The 20871-nt window shown below is 41.4% G+C and overlaps 1 protein-coding gene across 3 annotated transcripts in view; it reads right to left on the bottom strand.

The window, feature by feature from the left end:
* Positions 1 to 20871, bottom strand: part of PUS7 (pseudouridine synthase 7) — a 78790-nt gene that overhangs the window by 32327 nt on the left and 25592 nt on the right. For 2 of the 3 annotated variants that reach the window (XM_056573537.1, XM_056573539.1), the window contains exons 5-13: positions 20139 to 20283; positions 10102 to 10119; positions 9676 to 9787; positions 9284 to 9361; positions 8592 to 8720; positions 6178 to 6303; positions 5866 to 5927; positions 5028 to 5188; positions 3771 to 3897 (exon numbers count right to left, since the gene is read on the bottom strand). In XM_056573537.1, coding sequence (XP_056429512.1) covers positions 3771 to 3897; positions 5028 to 5188; positions 5866 to 5927; positions 6178 to 6303; positions 8592 to 8720; positions 9284 to 9361; positions 9676 to 9787; positions 10102 to 10119; positions 20139 to 20283 — 958 coding nt within the window. The remainder of the gene's footprint in view (positions 1 to 3770; positions 3898 to 5027; positions 5189 to 5865; positions 5928 to 6177; positions 6304 to 8591; positions 8721 to 9283; positions 9362 to 9675; positions 9788 to 10101; positions 10120 to 20138; positions 20284 to 20871) is intronic. The other variant, XM_056573538.1, reaches the window with a different exon arrangement.

Here is a 20871-nt window from a genome sequence, read left to right as displayed (position 1 = left end):
ACCACATAAACTGGAGAAGCAGAACCCCCCCCCCCCCCAGTAACACATAAGTCCCTATTGAGACTGAAAAATAGTGATTAAAATATTGTAAAAAGTGCGTATACATGTGAATAAGCCCCTTTCCTAATAAAAGTTTCCAATTTTCTTTAAATAAAAATAATGTACAAAAATAAACATAAGTGGTATCACTACATGTGGAAATGTCCAGGCTATTAAAATATAATGTTAATTAAACCGTACGGTGAACGGTGTAAATGTAAATAATAGTCCAGAATTGCTAATTTTTGGTCACTTCATATGAGAAATTTTTTATAAGGCGATCAAAAAGTTACATCTAGACTTATCTGGGCTCGGGTGTAAGAGGAGCTACAGCTCTCCCTCCGCTAATACCCTGACATACTGCGATCACCTATTAACCCATTAGATCACCGCTGTCAGCAATGTCTAAAGGATCTTAGATCCATCCCTGGTGGTCTAGTGGGGGGGGGGGGATCAGACTATTTTGGTTGAAATTATTTAATCAACCAGGACAAGTGGATTTTCTTGAGGGACAAGTAGATTGTGCTCCGCTTTAGTCCCTTGGACAAGTAGTTTTTTTTTTAAATTTCCACACCCCTGGTGCTGTAATCCTCCCATTCCCCATATTACTCTGGTTGCCTGTCTTTGAACCCTCTCCAGCTCCACTATATCTTTCTTGTACACGGGTGCCCATTACTGTACACAGTATTCTATGTGTGGTCTGACAAGTGATTTGTACAGCGGTAGAATTATTTCTTTGTCGTGGGCATCTATGCCCCTATTGATGCACCCCATGATTTTATTTGCCTTAGCAGCAGCTGCTCGACACTTGTCACTACAGCTAAATTTACTGTTAACCAAGACTCCTAAGTCTTTTTCCACGTCAGTCGTCCCAAGTGTTCTCCCATTTAATACATAATCCCAGCCCGGATTTTTCTTCCCCATGTGCATTACCTTACATTTATCAGTGTTGTACCTCATCTGCCACTTCCCAGCCCAAACCTCCAACCTATCCAGATCCATTTGTAACAGTGCACTGTCCTCTATAGTGTGTACCGCTTTACAGAGTTTAGTGTCATCTGCAAAGATTGCTACGTTACTATTCAACCCCTCTGCAAGGTCACTAATGAATATATTAAATAGGACAGGACCCAAGACGGACCCCTGTGGTACCCCACTAGTAACAGTCACCCAATCAGAATAAGTACCAATAATAACCACCTTCTGTTTCCGATTAATGAGCCAGTTAATTACCCACTTGCAACATTCTCCCCCAGCCCACCCGGCGTAGTAGTAAACCACGCAGACCACCGCCTGGCTGACTGGTATAGGGTTCTTTAATGCAGAGAGTCATTTCTGCAAAGTGGAGTAGTGGAATGCGGTCGATCTGATGAGTGACCCCCAAGCAGACGAAAGTCTGATTGACTGACGTCAGGCCCATGTACTTGCAAGGGACACTCTTCCAGATTCCTCCCACCAGCAGTGAGGTACTGGAAACCACAGCCATGCACTCTGCAGCCCAGGGATGGGAGACTGACTGCATTTGAAACCATGCAGACAACAGTCTGGCTGAAAAAGAGTACACCTCCAGGGGCTGGCAAAAAGGGAACAGTCATATAGCCGATCACTGTGTCCACTTTGTTGCAGGTCAGAGGACGGGGAGGCCTAGGAGCCATGGAGAGAATCCCTGCCACCCTGGGAGATTGGGGGAGGCTGAGGAGCCATGGATGGTATCCCCATTGCCCTGTATAGGGTCCATAGGACACATCAGGGCACTTGTACCGCAGGCATCAGGCATGTGAGAAATGACAGGCGGCGGAGGAACCACACAGACCACTGTCTGGCTTACTGGTATGGGTCCATAGTATGCAACAGGTCACTCCGTCTGAACCTCGCACTGTCAAAGGGGTACTGGAATGTCAACCGTGGATGCGGCAGCTATGAGATTCACTATGAGGAGGGAATCATAGTGAATGCACACGCCAAGAACCCTCCCCTGATGGATGACCGAAGGAAGAACCCAGAAAAGGCCCTTGGCGTCCGCCAGGAATGCAAAAACCCTGTAAGGGCACCGACCACAGCGGTGCTCAGATAGGGAGGGTCTAGGACCCGCCGTGGGCACAGTAGACATGGCATGGTACTCAGCGGAAGGGGAAACCAGGCACGGAATGTAACCAGGGAAACTCCAGGGACCGCCTAACGACCCGCCACCGCAGTTCACATATGCTCCCTCACGGAGTGAGAACTCTGCAGAATTAGGTATGCCAGAGGCATAGGGCAAAAAACATTGTGCCGATAGCGCTATGATAGCGCTATCTGGAAAAAGAGGCGTACCCCATATATAGCGGGGAGGGGGGGGGGGTGCGGTCGCAGCTGGGGAAAGCATCCGCAGGCTGCGACAAGCACCACTGGCACTCTCTGTGCTGGTGCCTAAGCAGTTAATCAGGCGCTCGCAGCACAGCTGCACTAAGCCAGCCTGTAGTGACTGTAAGCGCAGGGAGCCGTGAACTAGTGACAGCGGTGCCGGGCTAGACAGGCTTCCACTGAGCTGGAGGAGAACATAGCCCTGAACCAGGGAGTCAAAGGAGGGAGACAGCCTCTGACATCCCTGGTAGCATTAACAACTTCTGCAGCTCCCCAAGCCTGGAGGGCTCGCTGCGGGGGGAGGGGCAGAACTAAGTTCCGTTCATGAGAGGCACAGAAAGGCGCTGAGCTTTTCCTGTCCCAAGACAATGCTGACAGAGGGGGAGAGAGTCCTCCCTGAGCTAGTCTCCAGACTCCTGCGCAGAGCAGGTGGAGAAGTGGGGCGGAGCTACCTGCCGCCATTATGGGTCCCGCTGGTCAGCAAGCGCGGGGGAGATCCAACCAGCTGAAGTAGATAAAATCAGCAGCCACAGAATGTACAGGGAGCTGCTGCAAAAGCCCGCGGCTGCCCTGAGACAGAAACAGCTGCTGTAACTGAGTCCACTGGCGGGCGGCGAGGATGATATACTCACCAGCAGTCTTCATATAATCACCCAAGGTCTTCTTATACTCACCCAGACTGCTTCAGCCAGCTTATGGCCACGCTGCATCATACCAGGCTAAGATAGCGGGGCAAGCAGGGGCAGTGGGGTACCCGGACACAGGGTACAACCTCCAGGTGCTGGCCGTTGACGAGAAGGGGTTAACAGTACATACTCTATGTCTGTGCCCCTTTGTTGCATATGGAGGAACAGGTAGCGCCATGCTCCTGAACCCCCAACTGAAAATTAGAGACAAAAGGGAGGAAAAAAAGCTAACTTAAGCAGCCCTTACTAAAAAATAATAAAAAAGACCAGGTATGGAAAACACCAGACCAGTGTCTTGCCTCCTACTGACACTAGCTAAAACTGGTTACTTCACTTCCAGTGGGCGGGTATATCCTGCCAGGGAGGAGACGACTTTTTCCTAGCACCAGCGCTTCCTAGTGGCAAGAGCATATACCCATGGTCTCTGTGTCCCCCAATGAAGAGCGATCGAGAAACGAGCCTACTGGAGTCACTATCTGACTCCAGTCGGTGCATTTAAATGAATGGGATTCGGAATGGGTCCAGTGGGGATACGGCTGCAGGCGGTTTTGAAATTTCCCTGCCGGATGGCTAAAATGTGGTGTGAATGCACCCCAATTCACTTCAACTGTGAGTGGTTTTAGGTTATGGCTGATCATTGTTCACAGGTCAATGTTAACTTACAAGATGACACATAATCTAAATGGGAAATTCATGTTATACCTCCTTTGAGAACAAGGTCCCCTGGAACAACTTTCAGTCCATACTCCTCGATTCTCTTGCTTACCATGTTGTTCCATACATAACTTTGATAACTGTGTATATACATTAACCGGTTGTTCCTAGGAATCTGAATGACAATGGTTGAATGAAAGTTATTTAGGGTCTAGTTCAAGTTTTAACAGCAAATTAAACAATTTAAAGCACCACAAGCACATGATCGAGAACTATAAATTATTAATCCCTGGTTAGCTGATGCTGTGGACACCAAGGATTCACACTTCATAAGCATATAGACACATCTCCCCTTGCTTTATATGTGCGCTGCAAGAAAATGCTAATACTGCCTGTATTGGTGATGCAGTCTTATCATAGGTTTAGGCTGGGAGTCCAGTTGATCTGTACTTCTGAATGGTAGATGTGAACAGGTGCTAAGATGGTCAACTAGTTCCACCAAAGTCTGCATGTTTGGTAATCATTTATGTGTATGGCCACCTTTACATTGAGAAAAAGTAGGAATAGAGCAGTAATCCAACAAAGCTAAAAGAATGCTTCCATATCTAGATAAAATGCACAACGACAACCAGCTAAGTAAAAATAGTTACATATATTTTACAGCAACAAAAGTGGATTTTTTTTCTTTTCAAGATATCAATCTATATTTTCTCATGACCTGTTTAGAGTAACCACAAGATCTCTAAACTGTTGTCCAAAGGTTGTCCATTAGTGGCAGATGCCAGGGGATGTCAGACTGAAGGAAGATTACAATGATGTAGCATGTCCCAACAAGGCTTTGCTTTTATGCCTTCCGCCTGCATGATTTGCTAAAGAATCTTGGGGACAGAAGGCAGAGAAGGGAAAATGCAGATGAAGTATCCCAGTTAGAGATCAGAGCCTCTAATGTACAAGTCAAAATGTCCCCAATCCTAGATAACCTAGGAAGGCTAGAGATCAATCAAGTCACCTGCTGAAGTGGCGGAGTGTAAAACTGAGCATAGGGTGTGGTTTTGGTTAAGGACACCATACAGGCCCAGATCTAAAGCACCTCAATTGTCAGGGTAAAACACTTTAGATGGAAGTTTATTCTAGGGAAAGTGAGGTTTTAGCATTCAGAAAGTTAGGTGATAGGTGCTATGTACAACTCAGTTCAAATAAAATTGACCGCATGAGGATATTTACTCAATTAAAGTTCCTAGGCCTCGGGGCCAAAAACTTGTAAAGAGTTTATGTCACAACTGATGTATATTCATGAGTACTCACTATGCCAAACGCTGTCACAATGTTTTTCAGGCCATACTTTGAAAGTCCACGAAGCAGCTGACCCTCAACACAACGCTTAACAGGCAGTTTCCGCAGTGCAGCATCTGGGTCTTTTGTTTTTGCCCACTCTTCTCTGCATTGAACCAGATATCCCTTTTCAGCTGTAAATTTAAAGTTCAGGTGATAAATGTGTGATCACTGTGGGTCAGACCTCCACGCCATTCAACACACGGGATCAATAATGTTAGATTTTAAAGGGGTACTCCGGTGCTTACACATCTTTTCCCCTATCCAAAGGATAGGGGATAAGATGACTGATCGCGGGAGTCCCACCACTGGGGACCCCTGTGATCTTGCACGCGGCACCCCGTTTGTAATCAGTCTCCGGAGCGTGTTCGCTCCGGGTCCGATTACGGGCGACCACCGGGCCGGCGGCGTGTGACGTCATGCTCCGCCCCTCAATGCAAGCCTACGGGAGGGGGCGTGATAGCTGTCACAGTCCCAGCGGCGGGACTCCCGCGATCAGGCATCTTATCCCCTATCCTTTGGATAGGGGATAAGATGTGTAAGCACCGGAGAACCCCTTTAATAGCTTGGACAGTTCCCAATGCAGTGAAACCAAATAAGTTTACTTTTTTTTATACTGAAAACAGGAAGTGGTGATTTTTAATGTTGGAAGGGTTTATTTATACGTATACATTTATTTATTTTTAAACTTATTTGGGGTTTGATTGCTCATAAAAGGTCAATGGAGTACAAATGTACTGCACCAATCCATTATATCTGGGCGATTGCAAACAAAAGTTTGTCTTTTTTTTTCTTTCAAGTTTTTCCATACCTCCAGGTCTTGGTTTCAGGATCAAATCTATCATTTCATTCCAGTTACTCTGAAGAATAGCTCTAAAAAAAAAAAAAAAAAAGGGTGAAAGAAAATGGTCAGTAATGCAACTTCTAAAGCATAATGAGGGACAGTTATCAAAACCAGTGTAGAAGTGTGGTTGAATTGCTTATAGCAACCAGATTGTGTGTTTTTTTGTTTTGTTTTAATAAAAGCAACAATCTGATTGGTTACTATGGAAAACTGTACCACTTTTCCTCTGCACAGGTTTTAATCTTCCCCAATTGCTAGGTAGCAAATTCTACAACTTACCTTCCCACCTGATAAGTAGGAACAGCAGTCGTTCCGAATCTTTGCATGCCATAATAATTTATGAATCCAATATCCCTGAGAGAGGTCATGGCTTGCTTAATTTCTTCATCTGTTCCAGTAATATTTCTGCCAAAAGAAGAAACTGTGAGAAACTGACAGACAATTAGTCATTGGGGTCTACCACCATCAAATTTTCATATGACCGTGCAGAACAATTACATCTTAACAGAGGTGTGAACAATGTGAGATAAGCATAAAAGTTTTTTATTTTTTAGTACCATTTTTTGGTTACATATAAAGTAAGAACCCTACTGTTAAGGGTGAAACAACAATTTCACCATTCATATGCAAAACAACATTGTAGCTTTATTGTTAGTACAGTTATTTTTAAGGTGATTCTAAGGACTACATTTTTTATAAAAGTGACTATTTTTCTGACTACAAGATGCACTTTTTAGTAAGAAATCTCTTATTAAAGTGTCTGTATTTTGTAGTCTGCTTTATATCATCGGGGAAGCAATCGAGCCACCCTGACTGCAAAGTGCTGATACAGCCCAGTATCTGATCACAGAACTGTGCAGCCATTAAATGCTGTACAGTCCTCTTTCTCCTCCTGCCCAATTTTCATCTGCGTGATCTGTGCCAGGCAGGATAGGAAGCAGGATGTGATGTGCACATAGATCAAGCTTCCTGCCATGGGGAGAACTTAGTGAGAAAGACTTATCTCCATGGTGCAGGGAGACCTGATGATGAAGGGAGATATATTGGGCACTGAAGATCCTTAGCAGCTACTAAGGTGGTTAGAAAACAAGTCATTGTTAAATATTATGGAAATCCAGTACAAATAAAAAGAATGGTAGGCACTCACAAGGTATGTAGCAACAAATCTTTATTCAATAAAAATGGTGCAACGACTAACAGTAAACTCAGGAAAACAGGATCGCCGAATCCCTCCCTCGCTGATGGATCCGGCGCTCCCGTTTCCCTGATGTTAATGTTTCACACTGCACCATTTTGAATGAATAAAGATTATTTGTTGCCACGTACCCGGTGAGTGCCCCCTACCATTATGTTCTTTCTACTTGTTCTGGATTTCATACATACTGTTTAAAAGGCACAAAATTCCACACAATTGCTTCATGTGAATACAGTTTGAAAGGACTCTCCGTGCCGAACAGTTTCTTTTACTTGTGGTGGTGTTAAATATAATGTAAAGTGGTAGTTTTCAATAAAATTAGCAGGTTTAATTAATTAGCCATGCACAATTCACAGTCTTACACACACACACACACACACACACACACACACACACACTCTGACAGTACAATACTATTTCAGTACACATGTAGCGTGAGGGAAAAATGGTTGCAGAGTGAAACCATATATGCACGTGGAGTATCCAATCAGTTATACACCCACAATCTAATGTATACTATGTCAACACACATGGGGGGAGGATTGTACACTTATTGATCCATAAATGTATATTTATGAACACTCAATGATAAAGGATACACCCTCAAATTGCACCAGTGGCTATAGTATATAGATCCAGCCATGAAGACATGGAACAGGTGGAATGGAGGATGGAGCTGAGACTGAGGTAGCCATCTTGAATGAAAGCAAGGTCACCTTCTAGAAGATCCACCATTTTGGATGAAGAAACCAGGCCCTTTCAGGGGATGCCCAAGATGGTGTGAGACAAGACTTAAAGGGGTATTCCAGGGAAAAACGTTTTTTATATATATATATATATATATATATATATATATATATATCAACTGGCTCCAGAAAGTTAAACAGATTTGAAAATTACTTCTATTAAAAAATCTTAATCCTTTCAGTACTTATGAGCTTCTGAAGTTAAGGTTGTTCTATTCTGTCTAAGTGCGCTTTAATGACACCTGTCTCGGGAAACGCCCAGTTTAGAAGAGGTTTGCTATGGGGATTTGCTTCTAAACTGGGCGTTTCCCGAGACAGATGTCATCAGAGAGGACTTAGACAGAAAAGAACAACCTTAATCTTTTCAGTACTTATGAGCTTCTGAAGTCAAGATTTTTTGATAGAAGTAATTTACAAATCTGTTTAACTTTCTGGAGCCAGTTGAAAAAAGTTTTTTTCCTGGAATACCCCTTTAAGACATACAAGCCAATATAGCTCTGCTACAATTCCTACATGAATAACCTACACTGAATAACGGCGAATTACTTGATTTATGTACTGTGCAATGTTGTCAAGAAAAATACAATAAAATGTCCTTTTTATATAGAGGAAGAGCTTTACCTTTCCTCCAATTGTAAAACCTGCTATATTTACAAATATAAGGTTTTTAACAGTCATTTTGTGGCAAACATAACAAGGAAGTCCATGTAGATTAAATACTATGACACATACACATTTATGGAATATCCAACCTTAAAACCACTGTGAAATGATTTCCTTGGAGTTCGCCCAACTTCAGTGGACTCTTCTGATATGTAAAGTTTCCCAATTTAAAGTTCATTAAACATTTGTTCAAATGAGCCAATCTTTGTGCTGATATTCTGAAAAAGAAAAATCATCAATTACAATGTCCATCACATTTAGTTCTATAAACTATAAATATTAGGGGTCGGTCAGACCGCTGGGACCCCCACCCCCCCCATGATCAGACACTTATCCTCTATCCTGTGGATAGGGGATAAGTTGTATTTTGCTGCAGATGTCCTTTAAGGAAAAGTGGAGGTGAAACTTCAAAATGTAAACTTTTTTGAAAATTATCAATTTTATTTAATTTTTAGCTGCAACACAACAGGTGACAAAGAAAGAACAGATGGCAGTCAGAAGGAATGTCCGCTCACGGAATTCTGCGAGCAGAGATTCTGCTGTGTAAACATACCCCAAGGCCATGTGTAATTTGAAAACCAGAATAAGGGAGCAACAGAGGCATCGGAAAACTTAAGTACCCTTCTCATCAGCATTATCCACACTACAAGCCTATACTAATGGGTAAGTGTGGGTAATGGCAATTAAAAATTCCCTTTAATAAGTCAGGGCTACTAATACTGATCGCATCTGTACTACTTTGTGTAGCCTGTTTTAATTAACCGATATAAAATGTACTTACTTGAGAACTGCAATTGTTTGAACAGTAATGGCCCTCTTGTCCTTGGTCCCCATGTAAGAAAATATGTTCGGTTTAACCCTGTCTCAAAATGAAATAAGGAAATACAACATGAGTTTTCAATTTTTCCTCTATGGGTACAGGTACTGGTCTTGATTTTATTTATTTATTGCATATTAAATATGAGTTAGCAATGTTTTAATTTATGTAAAATGACAGCACAAGTCACAATAAATCTGACATGGATTAAAAAAAGATTATTCAGTTTGCACCTATACTTCAAGTGGTGTGCCAATTCCTTCTCTGCTGTAGATAGTGGTTAAAATAGTGTCAATAAGTCTCACTAACTTTTAAAAAGTGAACTCTACCAATCCTGAAAACGGAGAAGTACAGACCTTAAGAATTTGGAAAGCACATTAATGGCATCCATCGTGTCCTTGTTTTCCTTGTACAGTACAAAATGGCAAAAGCTCCCTCTGGATTTTGGCCAAGAATGTTTACGTGGATCTTCAAATAGAGAAAAAAAAATATTGCAAGATAGATGAAAAAAACTGGTATATTAGAGAGATGTGTATTAACCTTTAGTGATACCCAGTGTATTGGAAAGTATATTAACTTTTAGTGATACCCAGTGTACAAGAAATATATATAAAAAAAATATATAGTCTATAAAGTACACAAAACAACATACAGAACTTGCACAATTTGGTGACAAAGATAAAAAAAAAAAAATTAAGGCATTGCCTTGTATCACCAGTTAAAAAAAGTGTGTTGGCATTTTCCATTGTTTTTCAGGAGCATGAAATGCCAGCTTTGCTTACCTGAAGGTGTTCTGACCTCTGTCCAAGTGTATAGCATTAAGAGCACAAGAAAGTAATGTTTACATTCTACTTATAAATGTTTATTGGGGTGGACATGCAAAGATAACTATGGTTGCATGATCATTCCACTTTTTGGGGTACAATGGCATCCAGCAAATGCGTGGCAAATCGCAATGGTCTTAGAAGCAGGAACAGGCTGTGAGAAAATGAACCCTCCCCCAAATTATCAGGAACTTTCCCCAGAAGACATCCTGTGACTTAATGTAATATGGTAACGCATAATTGTAATTTTAGGAAAGTTCTATTCGCCTTATAATTACATTACATATGTATCTCCCATATATCTATGGGCGAACCGAAGACTGCCGAACATCTCTCCCACAGAGCCTTATGGAGGGGGTGTAGCGGCACCCACTTTGGGCGGGGGTCGTGATGCGCCCCTGTGCTGGAGACCATGGGCTCCAAACAGGAGATTGAGGGGGGCCCCAGCACTCTGACCCCCCGCGATCTAAAACTTCTCCTCTATCCTTCAGATAGGGGATACGTTTTTCTTCATGATACTTCTCCTTTAAGGAAATGTCAGCATGTTGCTTCTATTAATATTAAGGGTGCATTATGCCTTTATACAGTAGGAAATCCTCCATGATGTGACAAGTAGGCTGGGAATATGAATGCAAAAAGTGCCTTTTGCACAATGCAAAAAAAGTTTCAACAAAATATATATTTTGGTGAGGGTGCCATGCATAAAAGTGCTATTCCTATGAGTGTCATTTTGTTTATTGTCACAAGAATTCAAACTTTGAAGTCATCAAATACAGACAAACATTTTTTAAATTGTAAAAATAAAAAATCTATTGTATTCCTTCTGGACGAACAGAGGCAAAATGTAAACAAGCTTTAGGCGCTTGGCTAAAGATATTTTTTCCACTGTCATTTTAGGACAGTACCAATTACAAAATCTGTCTCTTTGTAAAGAGACCTGTAATTAGAATAATATAAGCTAGTTAGAAGGGAGATTGTAAGTACAAAACCTATGAAATAGAAGACATGCATATCACAAATGCAAGACTTCCAAGAAATGATGGTAATTGTATATTGTAGTGAAAGACACTGATGGAAATTTTAGAAAAATGCACCACTACTTGCTTGCATGCAGAACACCTCATGCTTAAAGCATGCAGAGAGGCACAGAATACATTTTTATAATCTTGCTGACTGCATGTTTAGGTTCTAAGCAATAGCAGGACAGTGTAAAAGCTGCACTACTATACAAGCTCCTAATATCAGAAAAAAAGAACACTTTTATATTACCAATTACATAAAATTAAATTCTTACTAAAATGCAAAGGCCTATATATATTTTGACAAAAAAAAAAAAAAATAGGAAATTCAAAAATAGATACTAAGATCATCAACAAAAAAAGTTCCATTATAAATGTATAGCACCTGGAGACTAAAGCACACATCACATAGTGCTAGGTTAAAAAGTGCATTTACACCTTTGCACCAATGCTGTTAAGCAGCTCAAATAGTATTGGTTAAAAAAAATCCTACCATGTGCTACATACAGTTCCTATGCAGACCTACAGTCATGGCCGTAAATGTTGGTACCCATGACATTTTTCAAGAAAATGAAGTATTTCTCACAGCAAAGGATTGCAAAAACATGTTTTGCTATACACATGTTTATTCCCTTTGTGTGTACTGGAACTAACTTACACCTCTCAGCCGGAATGTTGGACCCCTCTTCCTTTGCAAACTGTTCCAGGTCTCTCCTATTCTAAGGGCTCCTTTTCCTAACAGCAATTTTAAGATCTCTCCACAGGTGTTCAATGGGATTTAGACCTGGACTAATTGCTGGCTACTTCAGAACTCTCCAGCGCTTTGTCGTCATCCATTTCTGAAGGCTTTTTGACGTTTTTTGTTTTTTTGGGGGGGGGGGGGGGGGGGCTGGGTCATTGTCCTGCTGGAAGACCCAAGATCTGTACAGTGCAACCCAAAATCCGTTGGTAATCCTCAGATTTCATGATGCCGTGCACACATTCAAGGCACCCAGTGCCAGAGGCAGCAAAACCGCCCCAAAACATAATTGAACCTCCACCTTATTTCACTGTAGGTACTGTGTTTTCTTTGTAGGCCTCATTTCATTTTCGGTAAACAGTAGACTCATGTGCTTTACCAAAAAGCTCTATCTTAGTCTCATCTATCCACAAGACGTTTTCCCAAAAGGATTTTGGCTTACACAAGTTCATTTTAGCAAAATGTAGTCTTGCTTTTTTAGGTCTGTCAGCAGTGGGGTCCTCCTGGGTCTTCTGCCATAGCATTTCATTACATTAAAATGTCGACTGATATTCAAGATGTCCTGCAGGGAGCATTAGTGTTAGCGTGAACTATCTTTGGAACTTGTTTGTGGCTGCTTATGCACCATCCGGACTATCATGCGCTGACACCTTTCATCAGTTTTTCTTTTCCGTCCATGCACAGGGAGATTAGCTACAGTGCCATGGGTTGCAAACGTCTTGATAATGTTGCGCACTGTGGACAAAGGCAAATCTAGATCTCTGGAGATGGACTTGTAACCTTGAGATTGTTGATATTTTTCCACAATTTTGGTTCTCAAGTCCTCAGACAGTTTTCTTCTCTTTCTGTTGTTCATGCTTAGTGTGGCACACACAGAAACACAATGCAAAGACTTAGTGAACTTCTCTCCTTTTTATCTGCTTCCAGGGTGATTTTTATATTGCCCACACTTGTTACTTGCCCCAGGTGAGTTTAAAGGAGCATCACATGCTTAATCTTATTTTTCCACAATTTTGAAAGGGTGCCAATACTTTTGTTCAGCCCATTTTTGGAGTTTGGTGACATTATGTCCACTTACCTTTTTTTCCTCCCTTTTCTTTGGTTTTGTTCCAATACACACAAACGGAATAGATACACACACAAACATATATACATATGTATAGCAAAACATGTGCTACTGCAATCCTTTTTTGTGAGAAATAATTTTCTTGAAAAATTTCAGGGGAGCCAACATTTACGGCCATGACTGTGTCTCCATGTTTACAACATCACTGTATAAAAAGATCTTGCAATCATACTTTCTTCCATCTGTTCCCTACCTTTTGCTAACCTACTAAATATGTTTGGAGAAAGCTGAGACCCGCTGATTCTAAGTTATAACCCTCCGAAGTGCACAGCAGCACTCTTTACTTACCAGCCTGCTGCTCCATCTTTTTTTCACTCGATATAGACTTATGCAGTGAAAGAGTCGGGTTTAGTTATGCGCACGATGCCGCACACTTCACGTGGCTGTAACTAGTGATCACAGCAGGTCTCAGAAGTGAGATCCAGTGCGATCTAAACTTTACACGTTCAAATGACAAATGCTTTAAAAGAAATAGTATTTTGTGCCTTTTACTCCAAGTAGTTATACAAGTTTATATTATAAACAAATTAAAATCATTTTATATCAGAAAGTTAAAAACCAAAAGTGTCTCTCACGACACTAAATACCCTAATAAAATATAACTTTACATATGTAATTATAAAAAGGTGACCTCCACAACCTCACCAACACTTGCCGGATACATTCAGGTAAATTGAAGCCAATATATCTGGGGTATAATACTAACATAAGACTGTTTTAATAGCAGATTCTTAATGTGAGGAGGACTAAAGAGCCTTATGTAGGTGTTAAAATGCCTCCTGCCATGTTGACAGAGAAGGATATATGTAAATCCCTTTCCCACATTCTTATATGGGAACTGTCAGATACAAAAACCTTTTGATATGTTGTAAAGCATGCAAAACCAATAGGTTTTACAATTTTCATTAGAAACTTTCATTAGAAAATTTTCTGCATTTCATACTGAAAAAGCCAGTCAAACAACTGCCCCCCTGTCTGCTTGGACACATACTAGTCCTGCTGTGTCCATGCATCATCATCTATGTCATTGACACACTTCCTTGATTGACAGCTGTGAGCGCAGGGCACACGGCTGGAGGAAAAACGGTCAGCTTGTGTCCCGCTCCTGTCAGTGAGGACAAGCTGGGAGTTGTGAGCAGACAGCATACTGAGGGAGAGGGGCGGAGACCTGCACAGTGAGGCCACACCCCCTCCCTTTGAGAGGAATTCAGACTAATGAGCTAAATTATAAGTGTAATAAAAAAATAAATAGGTGCTAGACACATAAAATTGTATGTACATGGTCAGGATTAGGTACTGAGTGATATATATTATATAAAAATGCTTTTTTGTTGGATCTGACGGGTACGCTTTAACCCCTTAAGGACTCCGCCTATTTGGGCCTTAAGAACTTGCTTTTTCCTCCTTGCCTTCTAAAAATCATAACTCTTAAATTTTCACCCACATACTAGTACGAGGGATTGTTTTTTGCGCAACCAGTTGTCCTTTGTAATGACATCACTCATTTTACCATGAAATGTATGGCACAACCGAAAAAAAAAATACTATGTGTGGGGAAATTGATAAGAAAACCGCAATTTTGCAAGGTTTCATTTTTGCGCGGTACACTTTACGGTAAAATAAACTTGTTTTCTTTATTCTGTGGGTCAATATGTTTAAAATGATACCCATGATTACATTTTTTTTTTTTTTAACCAAATGAGTGCGTTTAAAACCCCTCTATTTTGCTGACCTATAACTTTTTCATTTTTCCGTATAAGCTTCGGTATGAAGGCTCATTTTTTCCAGGTGAGGGGACCTCCGTCCGCCATTACAGATGATCGGATCGCCGCGGCAGCGCTGCGGGCGATCCGATCGTCCATATTAAGTGCCGCACTTCTGCAGATGCCATGATCTGTATTAATCACGGCATCTGAGGGGTTAATGGCGGACATCCGCACGATCGCGGATGTCCGCCATTACTGACGGGTCCATGGCTGCTTTCAGCAGCCGAAACCTTCTGCGCATGACCCGAGCATCGCTCTGATGCTCGCGGTTATGTATAGGACGTAAATGTACGTCCTGGTGCTTTAACCCCTTAAGGACTCAGCCCATTTTGCCATTAAGGACTCAGACAATTTAATTTTTACGTTTTCATTTTTTCCTCCTCGCCTTCTAAAAATCATAACTCTTTTATATTTTCATCCACAGACTAGTATGAGGGCTTGTTTTTTGCGTGACCAGTTGTCCTTTGTAATGACATCACTCATTATATCATAAAATGTATGGCGCAACCAAAAAACACTATTTTTGTGGGGAAATTAAAACGAAAAACGCAATTTTGCTAATTTTGGAAGGTTTTGTTTTCACGCCGTACAATTTATGGTAAAAATGACATGTGTTCTTTATTCTGAGGGTCAATACGATTAAAATGATACCCATTATTATATACTTTTATATTATTGTTGCGCTTAAAAAAAAATCAAACTTTTTAACCAAATTAGTACGTTTATAATCCCTTTATTTTGATGACCTCTAACTTTTTTATTTTTCCGTATAAGTGGCGGTATGGGGGCTAATTTTTTGCGCCATGATCTGTACTTTTTTTTGATACCACATTTGCATATAAAAAACTTTTAATACATATTTTATAATTTTTTTTTAATAAAATGTATTAAAAAAGTAGGAATTTTGGACTTTATTTTTTTTCGTTCACGCCGTTCACCGTACGGGATCATTAACATTTTATTTTAATAGTTCGGACATTTACGCACGCGGCGATACCAAATATGTCTATAAAAAATGTTTTTTACGCTTTTTGGGGGTAAAATAGGAAAAAACGGACGTTTTACTTTTTTATTGGGGGAGGGGATTTTTCACTTTTTTTTTACTTTTACTTTTACATTTTTTTTTTAAATTTTTTTACACTTGAATAGGACTATTCATAGCAATACCATGATTGCTAATACTGATCTGTTCTATGTATAGGACATAGAACAGATCAGTATTATCGGTCATCTCCTGCTCTGGTCTGCTCGATCACAGACCAGAGCAGGAGACGCCGGGAGCCACACGGAGGAAGGAGAGGGGACCTCCGTGCGGCGTTATGAATGATCGGATCCCCGCAGCAGCGCTGCGGGCGATCCGATCGTTCATTTAAATGGCGAACTGCCGCAGATGCCGGGATCTGTATTGATCCCGGCACCTGAGGGGTTAATGGCGGACGCCCGCGAGATCGCGGGCGTCGGCCATTGCCGGCGGGTCCCTGGCTGCGATCAGCAGCCGGGATCAGCCGCGCATGACACGGGCATCGCTCCGATGCCCGTGGTTATGCTTAGGACGTAAATGTACGTCCTGGTGCATTAAGTACCACCTCACCAGGACGTACATTTACGTCCTGCGTCCTTAAGGGGTTAAGTACCACCTCACCAGGACGTACATTTACGACTTGTGTGGTTAAGGAATATGGTTTAGAATCAGTTTGAGTCTGTAATAGAGCATTGTACAAAAGGTTTCAGGCCATTTCGAGAGGATGCAAGAAGACGGAAGGCCGAGCTATCCAGGTCACCCTGGTGTAATGTTGTGCAATAGGTGTCTAATTTGGAAGAATTTATAGAAATCATGGTTCGGAAGGTCATATTTTCGTGCCAGATCTGAGAAAGACATTAACATACAATTATCCAACAAATTTCGAATTTGGAGAATGCCCCTCAAGATCCAGGTGGACAAGGCCATATCTGGGATCTGGGCCTGTAGGTAGGTTAGTGGGAGATAATTTATCATTTTAAAAGGGGTACTCCGGTGGAAATTTTTATTTTTTTAAATCAACAGGTGCCAGAAAGTAAAACAGTTTTGTAATTGCTTCTATTAAAAAATCTTAATCCTTCAAGTATTTATTAGCTGCTGAATACTACAGAGGAAATTTTTTTCTTTTTGGAACACAGAGCTCTCTGCTGACATCATGGCCACAGTGCTCATTACTGACATCTCTGTCCATTTTAAGAACTGTCCAGAGTAGGAGAAAATCCCCATAGCAAACCTATGCTGCTCTGGACAGTTGCTAAAATGGACAGAGATGTCAGCAGAGAGCACTGTGTTCCAAAAAGAAAAGAATTTCCTCTGTAGTTTTCAGCAGCTAATAAATACTGGAATGATTAAGATTTTTTAATAGAAGTAATTTACAAATCTGGCACCAGTTGATTAAAAAAAAAAAAAAAAAAAAGAAGAAGGTTTTCCACCGGAGTACCCCTTTAACTGGGTTAGCCATTTGTGAAGTAAAAAAAGGTCCAAGCTAGACATTATGCCTTAGCAATGGGGTTAGTTAGTGGCGGCGGTGGGTTGCTCCAAAATGGGTTGTATATTATGTCCTTTACTGAAAAAGGAGCTACATAAAAATTGTCAATGTCCAACCAGGGGTGGGACCGTATGTTGCACCAATGCTTAGTCATAGAAACCAGAGTAGCCACATAGTAGTACTGTAAGTTCGGATCACCCAATCCTCCATGACAGAATGTGTGAGGACAACCTGGGTTTTTTACCTGCCCAAATTAAAGAGGAAAGAGCCCTTTGCGCCTTAAGGAAAAAAGTAGATGGAAGGGAGTTCGGGAGAGTACGAAACAGATAAAGGAACTTGGCTAAGAGAAAATTTTTATATGTAGCCACCCTCCCCGCCCATGATATTTCCGATTTGGCTAGACGGTCCATGTCCCTCTGTGTGGAGGTTAAAAATCGTTTGGAATTATCCGCATAAAGCATTTGGCCGGGGGGGGGGGGGGGTGGGGGTGGCCATAGGAGAGATGAATACCTAAGTACTGGAGGCTTGATGGGCGCCAGTCAAATGCAAAGGTAGTTTGAAGTGTATTAATCATTGGAGGGGGAAGATTCATCAGGAGTATTGTTTAAGTGATAGTAAGACCGTTTACCATTGTAGGAGATATTGTCCATCACAGCCAGGAGTGACACTACACAATTGGTCAATGATAATATGACATCATCTGCATAAAGCGAGATTGTGTGTACACTATTACCGATATGAACACCAGACACATTCATATCCAATATAATTGAATGTGCCAGGGGCTCCATAGATAATATATATCAGTGGAGAAAGGGCAGCCCTGGCAGGAGCCATCAGATATAGTAAATGATTCAGATAAGGTGATATTCACCAATACCTTAGCCATTGGATTAGAGTAAAGGGAGGTGAGGGCTGATAGGATGTTACCAGAAAAGCCCATGTGAGCTAAGACCGAGAAGGTGAACGAACTACGTAGTCGGTCAAACCCCTTCTCCGCATCCAATCCAAGCACCAACAATGGAGTAGAGGTACGTTCAAGGTGACAGAAAATGTTCAGAAGCCTAGGTTGTACGGCTGAGAATAAAAGGAGCCAAAGCCATCGGTAATGGCAGAGGGAGTGTAAAGCTTATTATTAGTAACAGGGTGCACTATATACAGGATACTTTATTTAACTTGGCATTGTTTTAGACGACTTGCTTGCAATTTGCTAACTGTTATTTTGTGAATAGTATCTAGCCTGGAGTCTTCTATAAGATTTTTCATAGGTTGAAAGAAGCAGACAGTGCAAGTCTCGTTGTAAAGTAGCCACTATTTCAGCCTGAGAGGTAGAGGGGGCCGTTTGGTTAATAGTTTCGGCTTGTTTAAGCTTAGATAGCGTGTCATTAAGTAGTTAGTATTGTTTTTGATATCAGAATATTGTGACATTTGGAGGAAGACTTATTAAAACCTGTGCAGAGGAAAAGTTGACCAGTTGCCCACTAAGTCTCCACTATTGTGTTTGTATTTGCATTGGGCAATCCTACGGACTTTTGTCACCACATTCCAGACAGTCTACATAGCAACACATTGTATGGGTGGCCCTAGGGGCAGGGGTTGCAAAGTGCAGTACTTAATACAAAAGTGCTGCAAAATGTACCTCCCTAGCAGTGTTGTCCCCCTATTAACCCTTCCACATGGACAGTTATGTCCTGTTCTACCTCTTCCCAACTAGCAGCAGCATTATCCCCCTGTAACCTTTCCCATACTGATAGTAACACGATGCCCCCATCATCACTCTTCCCCTACTGGCAGCAGCACTGTCCATCTGCTATTCACCGAACAAAATGATCGACAAAGAAAAATACCATCCCATAGTTTACACACAAAAAAAAAAAAAGAACATAAAATCTCTCTGTTTCACTATTCAAATGGAATAGCAAACTATTGAACTGTGGCAATCTTGGAATCAATAGGGATGGCAGATTAATCATAAGGAAGAATGAGAAGCTCTAACAGGACATCACCGAGTACTGAATTAACACTGTGCCCATTAAATCCAATAGACCACCTTCACCAAAAAGGTAACATATTCATTTGAGCGATAGGTGGGTTTCAAGCAATTGGGCCACTACTAATCAAACAGACATGTCATAGTGACTGTCCTAGTGACATGTGTTAGGATTTAGGGAGGAAGTATTCTTAGGAGGTGGGATTTTACATTGTTCATATTAGTAAGCTGACACCCTTTAATAAGATTTCAACAACAAAAATCCTCACAACTGTATCCAGAATCAGTAGCCATGATACAAAACTGACTGAGAATATATATGCTATTGTCTTAGGAGATAAGACTTTGTGGTTACTGAGGCCAGAATTGAGGTCATTTGAAGAGGGAAGAGAGATTCGCATTGGACAGCATGATATAAGCTACAGTCAAATGTTGGATTGAGTGGTGTTCTACAGATGGTCTGGTATCTTGTGGCAACATGTATGCTCAGGTATTGTTCCAAACAACTCAATTTCAGCAAAGTGCAAGGCTTGGGAAAAATGCAAGATTGTTGGGAAAAATACCCTATGATTTTGGTTTTGAACGCTATCACTATCTGTTAATATACACTAGCACACCAAGATGCCATTACTTATAACTCCATACGGAGACAAAGCAGAGGGTGTAAGCATGTACGCTTTTAAGATTTCCTCATAAAAGGTGAAGCGTGTCTGCATGACAGACATGCTTTAAAGACTCCACCATCCAGCACTAGCTTACTGCTAGCCATTTCACACATGAGAAATGATCAAGTTGTGCATTCGCTAGTTGATGTACAGAAGGAACAAACACCAAGCAAGAGATCTTACTTGATAAGGCTTTTTTGCCAGCTGCATGGTAGGCTATAATGTATTTCTTTCCATCTCTATCCTCTGTTTTGGTTTCCAGTCCAGGGAATAGACCTTTCACAGCTTGATGAATGATTGTCCTTTTCTCTTTGCTATCATCAACAACCTAGAAATAAAATTGGGCAGAAAAATCAGTGCACAGATTAGAAACTGGAATTAAACTAACAGACAGTGTGACAGTCAAGTCCATTCAAAGGCTTGCTCAGTTTCGAAAATGCCATTTTATGCAACTTACTTGGGATTCACTGTCTAGGATCCTCATCTCTTGCCCAGAGTAGAGAGCACATTACACAGATAACCTGTTTGTTTGCATTAGCACTGTGGGACACTTAATTTCCCTGGCACTGCAGAAAAACTGAACACTTACTGCCATTAGTAAGCAACTCCATGCCTCTCACAGAAGTTGCATGCTTATTAAAGCAAAAACTGCACTTAAGTGAACGGAGAACAAACATCATCCCTCTGCTCCCTTCACAAGTCTTGAGTTAGCTCATAAGCCATGTCATGCCCAGGGATGACACTGCATCTGGGCCTCAGAGATCAGAGCAGTGAAGTTGGGTGTCAATCTTGCCTGAAGTGATTACAGCGAGGGGCGGGGCGACTACTTCTGGATGCCGCATGCCCTCATATGACAACTTGAGCCTAATTAGCATACTACATGGGACAGTTTCAAAACTTGTTGTCTTCACTATTG

Source organism: Hyla sarda, chromosome 4 (assembly GCF_029499605.1).
Source record: "Hyla sarda isolate aHylSar1 chromosome 4, aHylSar1.hap1, whole genome shotgun sequence".
Lineage (NCBI taxonomy): Eukaryota > Metazoa > Chordata > Amphibia > Anura > Hylidae > Hyla > Hyla sarda.
Note: the sequence above shows the minus strand (reverse complement) of the source record. Positions and strands in the feature narration are given on the sequence as shown.